At 40.3% G+C, this 22,116-nt stretch overlaps 1 protein-coding gene across 1 annotated transcript in view; it reads right to left on the reverse strand.

Moving 5' to 3' along the window:
- Window positions 1–22,116, reverse strand: part of Fgd4 (FYVE, RhoGEF and PH domain containing 4) — a 129,625-nt gene that overhangs the window by 49,397 nt on the left and 58,112 nt on the right. The window contains exons 3-5 of the mRNA XM_059277045.1: window positions 18,609–18,792; window positions 12,903–13,451; window positions 5,560–5,611 (exon numbers count right to left, since the gene is read on the reverse strand). Coding sequence (XP_059133028.1) covers window positions 5,560–5,611; window positions 12,903–13,451; window positions 18,609–18,792 — 785 coding nt within the window. The remainder of the gene's footprint in view (window positions 1–5,559; window positions 5,612–12,902; window positions 13,452–18,608; window positions 18,793–22,116) is intronic.

Consider the following 22,116-nt stretch of genomic DNA (forward strand, 5'->3'; position numbering starts at 1 on the left):
AAGTATGAGATGTTAGGACCTCCCTCTCTTAGAAGTTAGCTCATGTAGAGCCACTATAATGTCATATGACCAAGGAACAACAGAATGCCAGGATTAGATATATAGACAAATTCTATAAAGATATAAATGTGAACATTGATTATATTATGCCAGAATTTGAATAATAACTGCAGCAGCTTTAGCCTGAGGATTTTTCCTGGGCACTCTGACCACTAAGAGTTAATAATACATTGCTTGAGACATGGCAAAATGCCCAGGGTGGTTGAAGATTTTTGTTTTGGTCTAGTGTCCTTGAAGCAACCAAAACAACCAGCCTGAGCGCAGGCTGTCATATGCCTCTAGATTCTTAAAAATTGGGTTATGGGGTTTATGAGTAAGAATGATAACTCTGTTTATTAATAATGTCAAAACTTGAGGGAAAATGATTGGAAATGATAACTCTGTTCTGTCATAGTTTATTAATGATGACTAAAAGATGAGCAAAAGGAAGTGAAACACATGTCCCAAACCAAAAATGATATGATCTATGTTTTGGAACATCATGAATGTATCCTTTCTAACTAAGTTCTGTATAAATAAAGAAACACTCTGCCTGCTAGTCAGTCAGGCTACAAGATTCTCCTGACTACCATGACCTGGCTCACTTCCTTTTCCTCTGACTTTATACATTCTCTGCAGGACCCATCCACCGCCAGGGATGGCTCTTGGCACAAAGTCACTATATCAGTTCCAGTCATAAAGAATTTTAAGTAACTATTTATTATATAGTTTAAATAGTTTCCTCTTATCATTCTATGCAACAAAAAAATAAGACTTTGATATAAGCAAAGAACACAGATACATATTGTCTACTAACAAAACTTGCTTTAACACAGAATGTTATAGCTATAGTGCATTTTAATATATATTTTATTTTTCACAAAGAAATTCCAGTAGACACAGGCTTTTAAGGAACATTTTAATAATCATCAGGTATATAAAATCTATACATTTTAGTGGAAAAAATAGCTTCCAATTTAAAAGATTATTTTCTAAAACATACGTATTCATAGATTTATGAAGAAATGTCATATCTATCCAGGTGGGGCTCTGTGATATTTACCATATATTATGATATGTTAAAAAATTTCCTATGTGTTTTCAAGGCAGACCAGATAAACAAACAAACAAAATATTCCAAGGCAGATTACAAACAAGTCTCCTCCACATCTCTGACCTGGAGCTGACCATAAAGAAATTCTTACTTATCTTTGCCCAACAGTAGATCACAATGAGTCTCTTCATTTAGAAGGTGTCCTGTGCTGTCTATACCAGCAAAGAAAGAATACCAACAATAATTTCAAATGATAGGAAAAACTGAACTTCCCAACCAGTCTATTAGCAAGCATGACTACTCAATCATGGTACCTCCTGACAAGCCAGAAGAACTGAACTTGGAGAATTTCTGGGTAGCTGAACACAGGCTTTCTGCAAGCCAAGGCCTGCCAAAGAGGGCAAGCTTGACCTCCTCCTGCAAGCCAAAGCAGTTGGTCAGATGCACAATTTGAATTTATGGTTTGCAATTTAAGTGAAATAACAGGGTCTTGTGGACTGAGCCCTCAACCTGAAGACTAGAGCTAGTATCTGAAATAACTAAATTCAAAGACACTGGCATGTCTCCATGCGGCTGACTGCTGCTCCCTGGTTGGAAGAAATCCTCACATTGAGGATTACAGAAGTGACCTGTGTTCTGTGAGTATGGGAGAAACTGTAGTTAATCTAGTTGATGTTTCCTTTTATGTCACCGAGCTTAATTAAATTTATGCATAAATAAGGAAGTGGCTATATGTTGTTTTACATTTTTGTGGTGTTTGTGATGGAACCCTCAAATATACTGGGCAAGTAATCTCCTTACTGAGCCACATCTCTAGATTGAAGTAGGTTTAGAAGTTTCATTAGCATATTGGGTCTAGTCTGATTTTTTTTGAACATAAGATATTTAAATAAGCAGCTACAGTTTGTTAACATTTGCAGATTCAGAATTATCCAAGCTCTGCCTTGTCCTTAGCATTTCACTGAGAAACCCTCTGTACTGTGAGCCTTTGGAAACAATAACAGCTACTTAACACTGATTCAACAAACAGCCCAATTTCCTTCTAGAGAATTCTAACAAACAGGCTTGCCATTTCAAGGTAACTAACAAATAATTATGAGTTTAAATAATTTTAAAATGTAGTAAATAATATGAAGAAGCACCCTATATTACCCCCTCCTTAAGGTAAAAGGATTGTTAAAAAAGATTTCTTTATGTAATTGTGAGTATATGTGCATTTGTGTATGATTAGATACATGTGCCTGTGCATACTAACACAGAAGTCACATAAGAGTACCAAGTGTCCTCTCCCATTCTCCACCTACACAGTTGAGGCAGGGTCTTTTCCTGAACCTAGGACTCTTACTTTCTCAGTTAGGCTGAAAGCCAGCAAGAGCCATTGATCTCCCTGTCTCTGCTCCCCTTAGAGCTAGAGTTACAGCCTTGCACAGGGAGCCAGGCCTTTTTCGTGGGTGCTGGGATCTGAACTCTGGTTCGTGGTTGCACAGCAGACATTCTACACTGCTGGGTGCTGGGATCTGAACTCTGGTTCATGGTTGCACAGCAGATACTCTACACTGCTGGGTGCTGGGATCTGAACTCTGGTTTGTGGTTGCACAGCAGACACTCTACACTGCTGGGCTATCTCTCCAGTCCAACTGACTCCTTTAAAAAAACAAAATCCTTTACAGCCTAATGTGGAGGCTCCTGACTGCTGTCCCAGCATAGCAGGCTGAGATGGGAAGATCACTGAATTTGCAGGCAGTCCAGGCTAGTGTGAGCCTCTGCTTGGGAAAACCAGCCTCCCCACAGCAGCACAGCCATCACAATAAACCAGAACAAAACCCAAGAATCATGTGACTACACTCATATACTGAAAGTTGATTCTCAGGATAATGTCTAAAAACATATTTCAATGAAACCACCAGAATAAAAAAAAGTATACCCTGGACAGCAATAGACTATATATGAAAATTTCTTTCTGCCTACAATGCTGCTGTAAAGGGGCATGGATCCAGCTGCTGTAAAGGGGGATGGATCCAGCTGCTGTAAAGGGGGTGGATCCAGCTGCTGTAAAGGGGGATCCCTTCATGTACTTCTCTTTCCATGGTTAGTTCTCTCGATTGTTAGTTGTTGGTACAGCTTTGCTTTTGCCAAAATGGATGAGCTGTTGAAATTATGCTTCTTAACTCTTTAGTATATGAGCTCTTGTGTGATTTCATTTTTAAGCAGGAAAAAATTATTTTAAATAGTTACTCACAAATTATAAATTAATTGCAGTTTTTCCATCTCCTATATCCTTATTTGGGCTTACTTAACATGTGTATGTAAAAGATTTGTGTGAATCATCAGGCTGTTATGGGAATGAGCAAAATGACTCTCTGTTCTGGAGAATTTCTACCTACATTTGCTGTTCATGACTTACATTCTTCCACATCAAAAGAGGGGGTGGCTTTGTATAGATACATCTCAGAATTTGAGTCCCATTCTCTCATAAAAACTGGCATCGACTTTGGAAACAAACACTGTGTTCTCTAATTCAAGAGGTGCATCGCCATTTAGATACATCATTTTAGTGCCTTTCCCAGAAAGCAAAATATTTAACGTGGCTCCAGGGTAATTTTAAGTTAAATCATAATGATATTTTGACATTATATTTGGTCTGTACTCTGAAAATCTGGCCTGTGTGGGATACCTTATTATAAAATATCCCAAAATCTAAAGATTAAAAAACTAAGAAGAAAGAAAATCAAGAAGAGTTAATACAAATGACAGCCTGTGACCACACTGGCCTTAAAGTTCACTACATAGCAGAGGATGACCTTGAACTTCTGACCTTCCTCCTTTCCTGCTTCCTGAGTCCCAGGATCACAGGCACATACCATCACACCCATCTTATGCAGCACAGGGCCCAGTACATGTTAGTTCTAGCATTCTACTAACTGAGCTATTTCCCCAGCTCATTCCCACTGTTGATTTACAATTTATATACACAATAAAATAAAAGAGCTCATCCTATAGGGTGAGTGCCTCAGAACAAAAGAGACGTGGAAGTGACATTTCAGATCTTGAGTCTATTCCTTTGACCCACACATGAAGAAACAGAGATTTGTGTACATTTAGCAAGTACATAACTCTGAAAATGCACCAAAACATTTTTTAGTAGTTTACTCCTAGTAAGAGATTCATACCCACAACATTATGAGGTAGATGTATAATCTCCCTTTAAGATGAGGTACTAAGATCCTATGTGTTGGTCCAGTCTGGTAAAGATGGAACTAGAACATATAGTAACTGTGATAACCTAGACCCAGAAAGAACACCCTATGCTCTCTCTTTCTTGTGGGTCCTAGCTCCAAATCTTTACAGATGCAAGTGTATAACCTGGAGTTAACACAGAAACCAGGGAAACTAAACAAGATAATGGGGTAGAGGAAGGGGCAGGTCTAGAGATCAGGGCAGTGGGACACAGCTGCTGTAAAGGGGGATGGGGAGGACGTGGTAGAGGTGGGGGGGTGGATACAGCAGCTATAAAGGGGGATGAGGAGGATGGGGTGGGGTGGGCGATAGATACAGCTGCTGTAAAGGGGGATGGGGAGGATGTGGTGGGGGTGGGGGGTGGATACAGCTGCTGTAAAGGGGGATGAGAAGGATGGGGTGGGGGTGGGGGATGGATACAGCTGTTGTAAAGGGGGATGGGGAAGATGGGGTGGGGGGGTAGATACAGCAGCTATAAAGGGGGATGAGGAGGATGGGGTGGGGTGGGCGATAGATACAGCTGCTGTAAAGGGGGATGAGAAGGATGGGGTGGGGGTGGGGGATGGATACAGCTGTTGTAAAGGGGGATGGGGAAGATGGGGGGTGTCTTTAGAGGGCAATACAGAGGAAGAGGGAGGACATATAAACAATACTAGGAAGCTTGGAAAGGCAAAAGAGAAACATATTATTTTATAAACTTAAAAATATATGTGATCTAGAAGCTTGGAGAGATGGCTCAGTGCTTAAGAGCATTTGCTGCTCTTGCAGAAGACAAAGGTTTGGTTTCCAGCACCTACGTGTCAGCTTTGTAACTCAGTTCCAGAGTATCAAATAACCTCTTCTGGCCTCCATGGGCACTACAACATGTGGTGCACAGACATACAAGCCGGGGAATCACCCATGCACATAAAATCAACAAAACCTTAAAAATATAATATTAATGTATGTATATATGCATACATCCACATACACTTTTTAAAGGCGGTCCAGGAAACGGAGGGACAATGCTCCCACAAGAGCCATGTACTTGTGGTTATCTAACAATAACCTCAGCACCAGGCTTCTCACACCTTGACTTGAGTTGTTGGTTTGAAGAAAACAAGTCTCCCCAAACAATATGGGCTACTGCTGTTTCCCTTGTTTGCCTTCTAGAGTCTGAAAGTAAGTCCCAACTACTGAGGACACTGCACTTTGGACACAGGACTTGGAGGCGATGAGCTGGAACTGACCCGGAAGCCTGCTGAGGAGTAGCTCTCATAGTATCTGAAAGTGCTATGCAAACTGCCAAGGGAGAAAAGATAGCAATAGTCTTACACAACTATAAAGCCTATGAACCACAACAGCTGGACCAGTAAGATATCCACAATGGTATAATAGCAGCACTTTCATGTTGGAGTAACTGATAATCTTCTAATTGGACTTAAGGGCTACTAAATAGGAGAGAATTCATGGCTAGTACTGTAAACAGGCTGACTAGCCCTGGTTGGTGAAGCCATGGACCTGAGAGGAGAACTTATTACTGCCATTTTCCTAAACAAACACCAGTTCTAACTGAATTCTGAATATGTATCTTACCTACATATATGTATAAACCTTACCCATCATCAAAGAGGCTTCTTTTGGCAACAAAGATCCACATCTAGTCAAAACGCAGAGAATAAGGGACTGTAGGATGTCCAACCCCAACTGATGTATCTGCAGTGAAACTCCTACACCTAATGTTCAGGGAAAACTGTTAAAGAGTGGGTGGAAAGATTACAAAAGCCAGAGGCCCAGGACAACTGTTGTTAGATAGAGTCCCCTGGGCATAACAGAAAATATTCCTATGAAATCTCAACAATATGGTTACCTGAACAAGACCAGCATAATGCAATAGCAGTTGATATGCCAACATGGACAGGGGAAATTCCACATGGTCTTACCCTGAAGACCTATAGGTTGTCAATGTCTGCTAAGAGAGGGAAATTAGTTTCACCTTGGGAGGAGCTCCCATATAGGTTGTACAATCCTTAGTGGAAAGCCTCTAGACACATGCACATAAGAGAAAAGCCCAACAGCTCAGTAGGTTTGTACATACATGTATGCATGTAAGTACACATGCATAGATATTAGTGACAATAACATTCAAAGAAGAGATGATGGATTTGGGAGGTGATGACATGGGAAGGGGTTGGGAGGAGAGATGTGTAGGAATCATATACAAAATTCTTTAAAAAAATAAAAATTTATTTCTATTTGTAATCTACCCCCTCCCAAAAATGAAGTATTCACTTTCCATAGAGGTATTCATACCTAGAAAATACCTCTTGAGTCATGGTACAGGTCTTCTCCCTGTTCTCTAAGACACATACACCTGATGTTTTCAAGACCCCATCTTTCTCTTTCCTGCACAAATTGGATCTTCTAGCACACCATGACCTCAACAGGTCCTTCTGAATTTCTGCCTTATTTCAATGGTCAGCTGAGCCCACGTCTGTCTCTGCTCTGTCTCCCTGGCTCCTGCACTGCTGAGCTGTAGATCCCGACCAATTCTTGTCTGCTTTTGTTTCCCAAGTCTCAGGCCACTCAGCAAGGTTGGGAGACCACTGAAAGACTGCTATCTGGGCTCAAATCTTCAAAAGCATGCTCACAAGTTGCCATAACAGCTGACAATTTATTCACTGACCTTTAGCTCCTCTTTAGCATGTCCCATTGGCCCTTATGGGACACATTTCACCTCAATAAAGGAAGGTCCAACCTTAGAGCCAGCCACTTTTACACTATGGTCCATCAGTTACATCGTTTGTCACAGACTTCCGCTAATAGTACTGAATTCACCCTCACTTATTGATTTAGTCACTGTTCTGTTGCTGTGAGGAGACAACCTGACCAAGGCAACTCATAAAAGAAAGCATTTAATTGGGGGCTTGCTTACAGTTTTATAGGATTAGTCCATGACCATCATAACAGGAAATAGACAGGCATGGCGGTAGAGTGGTAGCTGAGAGCTTTACATCCTGATTAGAAAGCAGCAGGCAGAGAGATGTTGGGCCTGGCATGGGCTTTTGAAACCTTAATCCCCACCCCCAGTGACACATAACCTGAACAAGGCCTCATCTCCTAATCCTTCCCAAATAATTCTACTCTCTGGAAACTAAGCATTCAAATATGTATTTTCAAATAAATTCAGGCCTATGGGGCCATTCTTATTCAAACCACCATAGTTGGTGTTCTAAATCTCAGTCACATCTTTGCCTTTCCCTTTCTTCAGCTCGTAAGACGTGTGGGGCAGACTGCATGTCCTTGGATACTAGGTAAATATGACAGCATTGCTAAACACTAACAAAATTTGTTATGATCAGTCTAGGAAGACGGCTCAATGGATAAAATGCTTACCATACAAGTTGAGAACCAGTGTTCAGATCCTTACCCCAGAAACCCCATAAAACCATGGAAGTTAGTGTGTCTATGCAATTCCAGGGGACTCTGTGAGTTGATGGGCAGAGGCAGAGCTCAGAAACTTCTGGGCCTGCTAGTGTAGCATATACAACAATCAACAAGAGACTCTGCCTTAAACAAGAAGGGTGAAAGGTATAGACCAACCTCTACATGTACACAACACACACACACACAAACTGCACACTAGCCCACGGCACATTAGCCCACAGCACACCAGCCCACAACAATCTGTCTTCAGCTTTCCTCATAAGTTGAGGCCTCAGTTGATCATGGGTCCATAAGCCTGCACTACCAGCTCCTTGGAAGGATGAGGTTTAATTAAAGGCCAGGAGTACAATGAACCCAGGCAATCCAGTGAGATTACAACTCAGAAACAAGTCTAGCCCATTTCTCTCATACTAATTTCTCTATCCTTTCTGGTCTCATTATGAGGCCAATTTGGTTGGAATTAAAAATCTTAGTTGAAGTCCATGCTCATTAATATGAAATATTTCCTTAAATATTGAATCTTGCCTTTGCTCATTAACTATATCTCCTATCCCATCCCACTTCATCCTTGACCACCCAGCCAATTTCAAGTCTACTTCACCTGCTTCTTAGCAGCCTGTCCATCACATTGTATTCTTGGAGCACACATGTTTCATTTGTGTTTCTAAATTAATCAATTTAAAAATTACAACTACAGCATCTAGGGGAGAGGAAAAATTTGATCAGAACATACTGTATGAAAAAAATCAATTAAAAAATAATTACAACCAAACAGTAATTGAAAATGGAGGAAAAAATAACTTAGATTACAACACTTGTTTGTAACTGAACACAAGGTTTCACAAATAATAGGAATTTGTCAATCACTGAGCTACATCCTTTGTCCATTAATTTTCATGTTAGCATGTGTAACAGTTAGATATTCTGAAGGCTTATCAGCCCTCAGACTAATCTTTCCTTCACCAATCAGTACCAGATTAATCCCTGCTCCCTGGAATCCCCCTAACTCTACTTAAAAGGAACTTGCGACCCCCTTAGGGGTCGCTATTTGCCACCTCAACATGTTGGAAATAATAAACGCTCTTGCTATTGCATATGTGACTGGTGCTCTTTCTTGGGGGCTTCTCTCAGACCCTAACAGATGTCACAGGGGACAGTACCCTAACTCCTGTCTGGAGTGAAGTTTAGTTTTCATAAGTGCTTAAACTAATAAAGCATACTCTGTAATGAGAAAAAAAATTTTGTTTAGCATGCTTTAGAAGGAATTTAATTAAAAATGATTGCCGTTTCTTAAGTACACACACTTTAACGAATAAGTGTCTACAAAGTCATGTAAATGAAAATCTCTCCACAGTTTCACATGCACAAGGTAAACTTTACAGGGTAGATTTTCCCTCAAATATATTGTCTTTTCTCAAAGTTATTCAGTGTTTCTTTCTTCAAAGTATCACCTAGTGACTAAAGGTATAACAAAATGCTTATGATTTGAACTTTTTTTATTTGTCAGTTTTGATGTTTAAAAGATACTTTGAGGTGTATAGATATATCACAGATTATTAGAATTTATTTAAGCTGAATATAGTGTTACATGCTTGTAATTCCAACACACACAGGATGCTTAGGTAAGTAGGAGGGTTGGGAGTTTGAGGCTACCCTGGACAACCTAGGGAGTTCAAGAACAGATTGAGCTACGTAGAAGATCCTGCCTCAGAAAACTAAAGTTTCATTGTTGGAAGAGTGTAGTGCTCTCAGAGTAGTACGTCAGTTAGTCATCCTCTAGCTTTTACATGGCAACAATTAAAATATTTTACAGTTGTCATTGTTTGTTCAAAATATATCCCCATATCAATAAATAGCTTGTAATCAGAGAGACTCTTTAAAGTCAGCTCTCACTTAATAATGATGACTAATGGGATATTTTAATAAAATTAAACTTCCAAACTATTATACCTTTCCATTTGTACTTTACATTTGACTGTACCGGGCTTTTTCTTTTGGTCTGCCACCCAGCCAGCTCCCAAATCATGACACAGAGACTTACTATTAGTTATGAATGCTCGGCCTGACTAGCTCTTTTAACTTAAATTAACCTGTTTCTCCTTATCTACCTTTTGCCTTGGGGATTTTTACTTTTCTTTCCTTCTGTATATCTTATTTTCACTGCTTCTCATGTCTGGCTGGCGGCTGCCTGGCTTCTTGCCCCAGGCATATCCCTCATTCTCTCCTCCTCTTATTCTTCTTCATTTTTGAGCTTAGATTTCTCCTTCTGTTTATTCTTTCTGTCCACCAGCTGCACCTATCCTTTCTCTGCCCAGCTAATGACCATTCAGCTCTTTATTAGACCAATCAGGTGCCTTAGGCAGGCAAGGTGAAACAAATGTAACACATCTTTACATCATTAAACAAATGCAGCATAAACAAAAGTAACACACCTTTACACAGTTAAAGTAATATTCTATAGCATAAACAAATGCAACACATCTTTGCCCAGTTAAAATAATATTCCACAACATTTGCCATTGTTTTTCATCTTCCCACTGCTGGTGGACATTTGGGAAACATCTATTAAGGGCAGGAGGGTAGTCTGGCTATCACCCTCAGGGGTAATCTGGTTAACCTGGCTGGCTAGCCAGGCATTCCTTCCCACTCTCACCGTGCCATGGGCATCTTGAAGCCTTCTACTCAGTTCAAGAGGACTACCTTTCTGGACAGAGAAGGGGTGCTCCTTCATCAATGGCACACAGGGAGTTGTGCTGCCCGCTAGAGCTTCCTTCCAAACCTGCTCTCAAGAAAACGACCACTAGGTTGAATATTTGTTTAAATGAGATTTATTTGAAACTCTTCTTATATAAGTCTCTTTATCCACTTACATAAAGACAGTGTAATTATTTTTCAGTTGTGTGCATGATAAATTTCAAAATATTGTATCTTAAAAGTTCATCACATTAGAAAGTTTAAGAAGCACTAGATGATCTGAAGGTCACCGAGGGTATTTATCAGACATAACTACATAGAATTACTACATTATCATGGAAAAGAGCTCTGTCATCATGAAGCTTATATCCCTTAACTACACAGGAGTTTTACTGACTTGTCCAATCACAGGCCAGAAGGAGTACCATCAGTTCCTTGTCCCAACTACTTACTACACAATATTCTACTAAAAATTTTAAAAAGAAGTTCTCTTTTATTCCTAATTATGTTAAAATACAGTTAACAAAATATACCGTCCCTTACCATTAACATATTGCATTTGGAGACAAGGAAACAAAGTGGCAAGCCTCAGGGAAGGACAGGGTGATGAACTAACACCATGATGGCACTGGGTGGTGTTTGGATCAATAGCTCACCCCACGCAGCATGTGCCATCTACTAGGTATCAGGGAAAGACCTTGTATTACACTCTGCTTCATTAGCTTAATAATAAAAAAAGGTTTGTTTTGTCCTGGTCTGCTGTATTTGTTCTTATCTTAGTTTTAGATGCCCATTTGTATTCTAATGAGAAAGAGAAAGAAAGGGTGTAAATTTGGCTGGGTGGGGAAAAAGGGATGATCTGGGAGAAATGGGAAGGGAAAGAATAATTGGAATATATTGTATGAAAAATATCTATTTTCAAGAAAGAAAAGAAAGAAAAAGGAAATTGTATTACATCTCTCAAGTCAAGTAAAATTCATCTAAGAATATGCAGCTACAACAAACAACACAAAGTAGAAAGAGGACCGGCCAGGGACCAACCACAGGAGCCACACAAACCTCCTTCATAGGAGTGGCACTTGGGCAGCCAGGGACCAACCACAGGAGCCACACAAACCTCCTTCATAGGAGTGGCACTTGGGCGGCCAGGGACCAACCACAGGAGCCACACAAACATCCTTCATAGGAGCGGCACTTGGGCATCACAGGTGATCCTGAGGGCATCATCTCAACTGAGAAAGACAATGTGCTTCTGGCTGCCTCTTCCTGTCACCATCGCTCAAGTGTGAAAACACCCAATTTTATCCCGCTGACTCACATGGAGAATCCCTTTGCTGTGCTGTGTTTCTTTGCTTTTTCAGACAATGTTATGAAGCATGAGTCACTTTCTCTCACCCATTTGCTTACAATTATAATCCTCGTTGATTACACTTCAGTTAAAGTTCTAAATAAAACCACCAGTCAGTCAGTCAACATTTTAGAATCAGCCTTTACAATGTGTCTGCCTATGCTAGGGTGTAAAACCATAAGTATCATAAGTAGATTTAAGATTTGGATTTTCCATTTGATGTTCCTACAATTGCCAAAGTTTTAATTTTATTTAATATATTCAACGAGAAACACCGAGCAAGAGAAATTTCTAGCTTGTTTTCAGAAAAATACACAGCATGTTAAAGACTAGGAAATTCACAATGAAACTATATGACACATTTGCTACAAGAAATCCAAAGTATGCCATGAATGCCATGTTATTAAAATCCCAAAGTAAGATACTGATATCAACAAGACCAAAACAATCTGTGGTTAGAGTCACATACAAAAATACCTGTGAGTTAATGGATGTGCCAGAAGCAATATCAAGATTTTCTGGTTCTGTTTGATCAATCATATTGTACTTTTTCATTTTTTAAAAGATTTTCTTAAAAGTATGATAAAATACAGCTAGCAAAACTTCCTATTTTGTGTAAACTGTATCGCTCCGACACCAGAGCTGCAGATTGCACCCATGCCGGTCCTTAACCCTGAGGGATCAAGTCTCAGGTCACTCTCATCTCATGGTGCTGGTTCAGTTCCCTCCAGCTCCACCCTCGTCTAGTGTAACACCCCTGGCTGTGGAAGCTGGTATTTCCTGCGTGTTCCTACTTAAGTTTGCAGTTTGTTACACCAGGGAAACAATACTGCTCTATACCACCAACATCTAGAGCCACAAAGAACATCTGCCTCCCAAGTGGAAACAACATGGTTGCTGTGGTTTTCCTACAACACAACCATGCCTTTAGAAATCACAACAGAATGATCAAAAGAAGGTACACAAGAAGAAAAAGGGAAACACCTTTGAGAGGGGGTAGAACCCAGTAGCTCCCAGAGCTTGCAAAGGGTTTATCTGCTAGTGTGTGTAACCTGAGCCATGCATTTCACAGGTGTTATGAAACGGTCTGGAATAGTAACACACTAGGCAATGCTTCCCCTGGAATGAGACAGTTTATGCTTTACCTTTATTTCATGGTGCTGGTCCAGCTTATCCAGTTCCATGGTGCTCACTCCATTTTCCTTCTCTTGTAGCTCAGTTTCCATTCCCGGCCCTCCTCCTTTGCAGGGCAGCCCTAAGTCAGCTCCTGGGGCCCTGCAGCTGCTGTCAGAAGCATTTTCATCATGGCTATCAGTTATGGATGATGCAGAATCTGTGGTAGTTTCATTTCTTTCTCCATTTACCAAGTGTGTATCAAGAAAGGCCACAGCAGTTTGAACAGGGGTCTCTGGGCTACACGTTGTCTCTTTCTCATCTTCACATTCCATCTGGTTTTGTGCTGCCACCACACCGTTGGCCGAACAACTATGTTGGCCCTGAGTCTGATCTGCATCATTTTCCTGCTTCTGTGGAGAGTGCTGCGTTAGGAATTTCTGTCGAGGTGTGGAGGTCAATCCATGCTGTCCTGGAGTTTGAGGAATATTTAGGTTCACTGTAGAATCTTTTTGCAAATCAATGTAACTTGACAAAACACTGTAAGATAAAATACAAAAAGAAACATCAGTATGAAAAGTTTCAGAATGAAAACAAGTCAATTCCAGGTGAAAAGAAATGTATCTATTCATGATGGTTTTGGAAACACAGATTCTTTGGACATGAGCCACATTTAAACAAGCAGTTAGTTAGAAAGGAGGGAAGGCTGGAGATGGGTCACCTGTCAATGGCTAGGCTCACAACCAAAAGCAGACAGGATGAACCTGAACATTTCTTGGTTGGAGCGTCCCCATGAGCTGTTTACTAATACAACTTATTCAGTAAGAATTGAGATGAAAGAATATTTGTTTAACAAGATTGCCTTTCCCCAAGATCTTTATTTCTTAATCATTTCTTCAAACAAGCATAGGCATTCCTTGTTTATGAACTGGATTTAAAACCAAGTTAGTTTGATTTGGAAAGTAGAAACATTTGAAAAACTTTATTACACATAATAAGTAGTGGTAGCTGCCAACTGATCCCCAATGGTTCTCTTTAATTTTGCTTTTGATCTCTTCAATCTGGTCCTCACAAATCAGATCTTTATACATGCAAGAGGTCACTTGCAAGACTCATGCATGACATCTGCAAGACTCTTGCCTTCTCCAGCTCCCATGTCTCCCATCTCCTGGGACCGCCTTTCCCCTTACTGTGGCCTTGCCACACTTCTGTAGTTCTCCATTTGTACACATCTTAGGGTCAGCAGCCCTGCTCTTGTAGGCACAGCAAATCTTCCCCAGGGCACTGGTAGAGGGCACTCCTCTGTCACTGTCACTCAGGTCTTTTGAGAAGCTTTTCTTGGCTGTTCTATCTACACAGCACACTCTACCACTTTCTCTAATCTTCTTTTAATCATCTTTAAAGCTCTTATTACTGTTGATAGTCTATGTAATCTTGATAGTATTAACTGGACAATAGGGACTCCTCCCAATATATAATCATGTTCCTATGGAAATATTTGTACAGCATTTTAACCTATAATTTAAGGTTGAGGGAGAGAACATAAACTCAAAGCTATAAATTTCTGATAAATTTCTGTGACATAAATAAAAAGAAATTAAAACAGATTAAGAGTCTATGAGCGTGAAGATAGTGTTTTCTTGTTCCCAGATTTATTCCTACAACTTAGCTTGATGTGTGAAGAGTTCAACAAATGTCTAAGAGATTGTAGATGACTGTGGTGACCCTGTGGCAATGGCACAACAGCAGACAACATTTACAAAGTGTCCACCAAGGGTCTCAAGCCATGTAAGTCTTCTACACCGGTTGTGGGGTTTTAGCCTTACCTGATTCCTAAAGCAGGGCCACAACAGAGGAATCTATACATGGGAAGATTCTGTCCTGCGGCCAACGTCACCTGGCTAGCAAGAGGCAAAACCAGAACTCAACTGTGCAGTCCAGCTCTGACTCCCATCGCCTCTGCCCCACGCATAAGGAAACCTTTCAGAGGGACTGAGGAGCAGGTGAACAGCTACCAACAAAAAGCAGGGACAGAATCTAAGACTGATCACCATCTTTAGTACAGGTGGGACTCTGGGGAGCTACAGCAAGGCACTTTAGAAAGTACTGAGATGTGCTGTCACCTTCATCATCCTAACCCACCCTTACCCCGAAGAACAGAAATCGAACAGTGAGTGTTAGCAACAAAGAAAGGAAGAAAAAAATGTATGGTCCAAGTTCAACCCCAGGGCCACAGTAGTAAGAGAAGGGAAAAAATTTCAGGAGAAATGTTTATATATAAAAAGAAGGAACTGGCCAGTATAAGTAAGTGTGACACATTCTACTTTGTTATTTGTCTTCTATACATAGTGTATATTGAGCCTGGATAATCTGTCAAAAAATCCTCAGAGATGAACCAAGCTGTCCACTTTCTATAGTCTTCGAAAGGAATGCCCTGGAAAATAGCTAGCAACTTCCTGTAGCAGCTGACATCAAAAGCACATTTGCACCAGGAGCAAGAGCTGGGGATGGGGAAAAGCAGGAGTTAAACCAGTTCCCAGGAGACCCTGTAGTCTTTAGAAGCCAAGCAAGTGTGTGTGTGTGTGTGTGTGTGTGTGTGTGTGTGTGTATGTGTGTGTGTGTGTGTGTGTGTGTGTGTGTGTGTGTGTATGTGTGTGTGTGGTGGAGTTAGCCACGCAATATGCTTAGGAAAGCCGAGCACTTGTCTGTGGGAAGGCGTTATTTTTAAAATTGTGAAGTTTTTCTAAGCTAAAAAAGAGTATTTTTTCTTATTCCAGGAGAAAGAAAAATGTGAGAAAAAGGAAGCTACAGTAAAAAAATAAAATAAAATAAAATCTACTCACTCCAAATCATTCTAAGAATGGTATGACTTTCATCCAAGTGAAACTATGACACTCAGCTGGTCCTTTAAAAAGTATTTGTTATTGGTGTGTGTGTGTGTGTGTGTGTGTGTGTGTGTGTGTGTGTGTGTGACAGAGAGAGAGAGAGAGAGAGAGCGCGAGTGCATGCATGAGCTATGGAGCACTGTGGAAGTCAGGAGTCAGGTCTCTCCTTCTACCCTGAGTTTCAGGAGTGTGGGGCAGGCACTCCTCTTGCTGAGCCGTCTCACTGGTCTTCATCTACAGTCCCAAACAGCAGCGATACGTGGCCCTCCAAGGTCCTTCGGGCTTATTTCTGTGGTTATTGAGAACCCAGTGGCCTCCTACTTATAAAACAAAGTAGTAGGCTGTTACAATAGGGATCAAAACTGAAACCCAGACTGCAGGATTGTGGACACTGTCTGACAGTAAAGTCAATGCAGTATTAACCCACTTTGCAGACCCTTTAGAACCGGCTGTCCTGGTGTGGAGACATGACAGCCAGCCCTAACCTGATGGCACTGTGTTTTTGCCTGCACAGAAATGAACTCCTCCATCCTAGTCATTAGAGTGCTCAGACCTGAATAAATTTACACAGGTACCCTGTGATGACTAGAGACACTTAATATGGAGCAGGGTATATGGGCTGTTACCTTTGGCTCTGGAATGCCTGAGAGACCCTTGTGGCCTGCGAGTGAGATAAGACTAGGATCATGGAACCACCTTTAATCCCAGCACTTGGGAGGCAGAGGCAGGCACAGCTCTGTAAGGTCAAGGCCAGCCTGGTCTACAGAGTGAGTTTCAGGACAGGCAGGACTACGCCGAGAAACCCTGACTCAAAAAAGAGACAATAGGATAATGGGCTGTGAGTATCAGCAGCTGCTTTTGCTTGTGTGAAACTCACTATCACTATGAGAAAGTGAGGAAATTATTACTATATTATTACTACTATATAGTGGGAAAGGAAGAAAAACTAAGGAAGCAAAACAATTTTCCTGTCCAGCTGTGGATGGCTGTAACACACACCTTTCTGATGTCCACCTTAAAACCTCACCTTCATCCCCTTCTGAATGGGACGCTGTTTGGCTTTAAGGCTGCCATCCTTCTGCTAGCAGTAAGAATAAATTCATTTACTCTAAGTTGGAATGGAGTCCAAGTCTTTAGTGGATTCGAACACCACAACACTGCACTGCCTGTGTGACACCAGACCAATGCCGATGCTACTTGCAATGGGGTCCACCACAAGTCGAACCCTGCAAAGCCTTGCCCAAACATGAACATTGCACCTTACATATGCTTAGAACCATGAATTACAGCACATCCTTCCTTACATACAGTACAAAAATTGTACCCATTTTACCTGGAGAGATAAATTCAAATAATGCAAAGAATGGGTCACAGAACTGATGAAACATCAGCCTTTGGAACACCGGCTCCTTTGAGGTCCCCCAAGCCCTGATGGAGGCACTCACACAGGCCCAGGCTCTAGCCCTCCCTAGATTCTGCAGTCACTGTAGTGACCGGAGAATCTGTAAACTGGAAGGATCCCTTTTGAATCAATTCACTCTGAGAAGAAAAAAAAACTGAATGGAATTTAATCATTCCTTTAAATATTGCTATAATTTTAGCTATCAAAAGCATTACAAATTCCCTTCAGAGGTATTTGAAGATTTACAGGAGATATCACAACTGGTCAGGAATGAAACATGAAGACAAGCTTTTAATCATTTTTCTCCAGAAGTTGTAACTATTATAGTAAGCATAATATTTTGTAAATGCATTACATTTTAGTTTCTTGTTTTGTTTTTGAGAGAGTCTTGCAGTGGGGGCCAGGCTCTCCTCAAACTCTCAATCCCCCTGCTTCAGCCCTGTGAGTGCTGTGATTATAGGCCTGTGCCCCCAGCTGGCTTATACTTACATTTTGAATTTTGAATGAAAGACATTGTAGTTCTGTGCTTGCTCATGCTTTCCAGGACATCCCCCAAATATTCCTGAGCTATAATGTCGCTATACACACACACACACACACACACACACACACACACACACACACACATATATGAATGATACTTAAAAGTTCATGTAATAGTACACATGAAACCTCCATACATATAAAATAGTAAAATAAATTTTAAAAAAATGATTCATGTAATGGGAAATTATCTCTCAATATTACACCTAAATGAGTGAAAATATTTGGCTTTATGGGTGTAAGTGAAATGATATACATTCTGTTCAGATTTCTAATGACAAACAATTCTAAGATGAAACAATTTAGGTTGTACAAGCAGAAAAGCAACTTGTATAAATTTGGTTTTTATTTTTACATGGAAAAACACATTTTGCTCATACATTAGAACTAAAGAATATAAAATTCTCTTGCTTAGAATGAAATGGGTATTCAGAGTGAGTTTTGTGTTTCTCTCTCTGAAACACTTACCATGAGGTAACAACAGGAAGAGGGAAGCAGGCTGAATTGTACAGCAGCCTCTCATTAAATGAAATGAGTCAGAAGACTGGAGAGGGCCCAGGAAGGCAAGAATCCACAGGAGTCAGGTCCTCAGAGAGAGTGAGGACAATAGAGTCTAAGATGACATGGTGGCCTTACTACCAAGAATGGACAGCAGCGTGGCCACAGAAGTGACCCAGAATGACACACAGACACAGGAAATGAGAAACAGTTTGTCCTTATGTAGTGAATGTTAACATCTACCAGGGCAAGATCACGAAATTGATTTTTGAAATGCACTTGTTAAAGGCGGGAAACTTAGTAAGATACTGTGATTTTCAAAGGCCATCTTTTCCTCCCCGCCTTCTCCTATTACATGGTAACTCTTACCTGCCTCCTTCAAAGTGACTTATGAGATCTGACACCTTACTGGGTTTTCCTTTTGAGGCACATGAAGTAGGGGCCGGATTAGCTTCCTCCATCCTTGGTTTTGCACTCGGTAAAGCTTTATGCCTGGGGACTTGGGGTGTATGGGATGAAGGTAAATTCTGCAGGTGTAATGGCTTTGGAGGCACTGTAGAAAAAGAAGAACATTCAATAGTTCACTGTTTTGCTCTGTAACAGCAAAGATTCTGGTATCCTGGGTGGGTGCAAAAATCTTCAGCATTAGTAAGCTATTGTAAAGGAGTTTGTCAGACTGGGACTGACCTAACCAAGGAGAACTTTATTTAGTCTGTGATATTTCTCCAGATATCACTGGAATCATATAGTTATATATGTATAATTATAAATATACAATATATGCTCTGGTAATGCCTGGAAATCTATATAAGACTACAGAATTCTAAACTCTGTGGAAGACTGAAGATTAGTTATTTGTCCAAACAAAAAAAAAGGTGATAAATTAAAAATTAAGTGCTAGAAATACGTCGTTTTAGAATTTATTGTTTGGCGCATTGTAGAAATACATGCAGATTTTCTAATAACACAATGACTACAGTTATCCCACACACAGAGCTACAAAGTTAAACATCACAAAAGTCTATGGAACAGCAAAACAAAAGAAGAAATTTCTGCTTTTAAACTTTTTATTTTTATTTTCTTTTACTTATTTATTGTATTCCCCCCATGCAGCATCTTATATATCAAAAGCCTTTCCTTCATTTGCTCTTAGATAAGTTTTACACATTAAACTCCATAGTCTGAGGCCAGTGCCATTTTTACCTCTTCCATCTATGGAAGCAGAAGGTTAGGTGATACCTAGGATAACACAGCCTATCTGATCTCACAGCTGGCATCCAGACTCTTACCATTCTTCACAATTAACCCAGCAAATAAAGTAGTGAAATCGGGAAATCTACTGCTGCTGTTTGATGTATCAGATAGTTGTCTTGAATTGACATATCACCAATCACTTACTTCATTTAAATTCAGAAAAAGAAACAGGTCATTACATAAAATCCTAACATTTACAGAATTCCTTAGAAAGCTATTCATAAAAAAATAGAATACGCCAAGCTTTCATCATTTCTGTTCCAGTAATCAATTTATTACAGGGAACAAAAATGGATCACAATGAGCTCTGTAAGAAGAACAATCAATCTGACTAATTCTCTGAACATAAAGAGATCTGAATAAAAGAAACTAGCATGCTTTCTATAAAGACAATGTTTTCAAAGATATATCCAGGGGAATGGTGCAATACCCACAGGAAAGAAACAGTTTATAAAAGTGTGGTAGCTGGAGTGGAGAGATGGCTAAGTGGTTAACAGCACTGTTCTTACAGAGCAACTGGGCTTGGTTCCTGACACCCACACTGGGACTCACAATGCCCTGTAACCTCTGAGGTCACTGACCTTAGATTTTATTCAACATTCACTTTACATGAATTGTCAATGTATGATGAACTATGTGTGAAATAATGCCATGGGCATGTGAATATCAACATTGCACTCATAGACATACAACCCAGTAGGGCAGTGGTTCTCAACTGTCCTAACGCTGAGACCCTTTAATATAATTCCTCATGTTGTGGTGACTCCAACCATAAAATCATTTTTGTTCCTACTCCATAACTGTAATTTTGTTACTGTTATGAGTTGTAATATAATGTAAATATCTGATATGCAGAATATCTAATATGTGACGCTCGTGAAAAGTCTCGGCCAAAGGGATCAAGACCCACAGTTTAAGACCTGCTGCTCTAGGGGAAACTCTTTCGTTCTAACAATACTCTCCTTTATGAAATCATTTATGCTTCCAAACTATATGTCCAAGACTCCCTTTCTTGCCCACATTCACTACTCTAAGGTTCTTTATTATTTTTCATATTCATAGCTTTCATGTTTTTATTCAAAACTCTTGAGGCAAAAGAAGCAATACAAACAAAAGGCTCCTGGTACATGGGTGTGTAGTGTAGCTACCAAATATTCCATAAGCAACTTTTATCATCAGTCACATTTGCTAACTATAATAACTCCAATTAATTGTTACTATATTAAAAATTTGAGGTAACCCAAGAAAGTAGAATCAATTGAAAGTAGAATCAATTGGCAACGTCTGCCTTGGATGCACAATGGAAAAATAGCTCTTGGTATGGACCCAGAGTCCAGGGTACCTTTGGTTCTTCTGCTCTGCCCCTTTCAGCCATTCCTTCTACCCCATCTCCATTCCTTGATGATTCTCCACCAACCCACAGAACAGCTCTCTACTAGGGACCCACAGCTGTTAAACTTAGCTGGGGCTTAGGAAAATGACGTTTATTCACCTCCCCACCCTCAATTCCAGACTCTCCAGACTTACTCTTAGACCTGTTGCTGCCCAAACACCTGAGTCCCTCCTCTCAGTCCATTTTCATCCTCTTGGGATTTAGCCTCTTGGTACAGACACAGAGACATGGGCTCCTTCAGTTCTTTCCCTTTTATCCCACTTACCATTCATTTGTGACTCTCACTCTATCAAGGACCCCACTGCTGTCACATTTGGCTAGGGCCCCAAATGTGTAGCCAGAAGGCTTCTCTGGTCCTGCCAAGCCCCCACAGTCCCATGGCCTGCTTATAGAATAATCACTCAGAAGCTTATATTAATTATAACTGCTCGGCCATTAGCTGAGGCTTACTCCTGACTAGCTCTTACACTTAAACTCAGCCCATTTCTGTTAATCTATATGTTGCCACATTTTTCATGGTTTTACCTTTATGCCATTACATGCTGTTGCCTGGACATCAGGCTAGCATCTCCTGACTCAGCCTTTCTCTTCCCAGAATTCTCTTTGTCTGCTTATCCCACCTATACTTCCTGCCTGGCTACTGGCAAATCAGTGTTTTGTTAAACCAGTGTACAAAAGCATTATCTCACAGCACAAATGGGCAACAGTAACCAAAGAATGGAACATCCAACCAACAAAGGCAATACCAGATATCTACAGCACGAATCACTTCAAACATCTTAACTCCAGATACATCAATCCCAATGCAAAACCGAAAAAACAATACACTTCCTCCATAAGCCAGCAACCTATTGCAATAGCCTTGAAAAAGCAATTTTAGCTGATGCACAAGACAAAGACTTGAAAATAGCAATAATGAATGTGTTCAAAGATGAATAAATGCCTTTATGAAGATCATAAAAACATAAACCAATGAATTAAATAATTACACATTCAAGACATGAAAGTAGAATTTAGAAAGAAACAGAATAACTAATGAAAAGCCAAACTAGAATAAAAGAGAAACACTAAGGAGGTCAAAATAATAGCTCAGAGGTAAACCTCACCAACAGACTAAAAGACATGCAAGAGAGAATTTCAAGTCTTGAAGAAAAGGTAGAGAAATCGACTCTAGTCAAGGAAATGTTAATTCTAAAAAAACCCAGGCACAAGCTGGGTGGTGGTGGCACA

Source organism: Peromyscus eremicus, chromosome 12, assembly GCF_949786415.1.
Source record: "Peromyscus eremicus chromosome 12, PerEre_H2_v1, whole genome shotgun sequence".
NCBI classification, from domain to species: Eukaryota; Metazoa; Chordata; class Mammalia; order Rodentia; family Cricetidae; genus Peromyscus; species Peromyscus eremicus.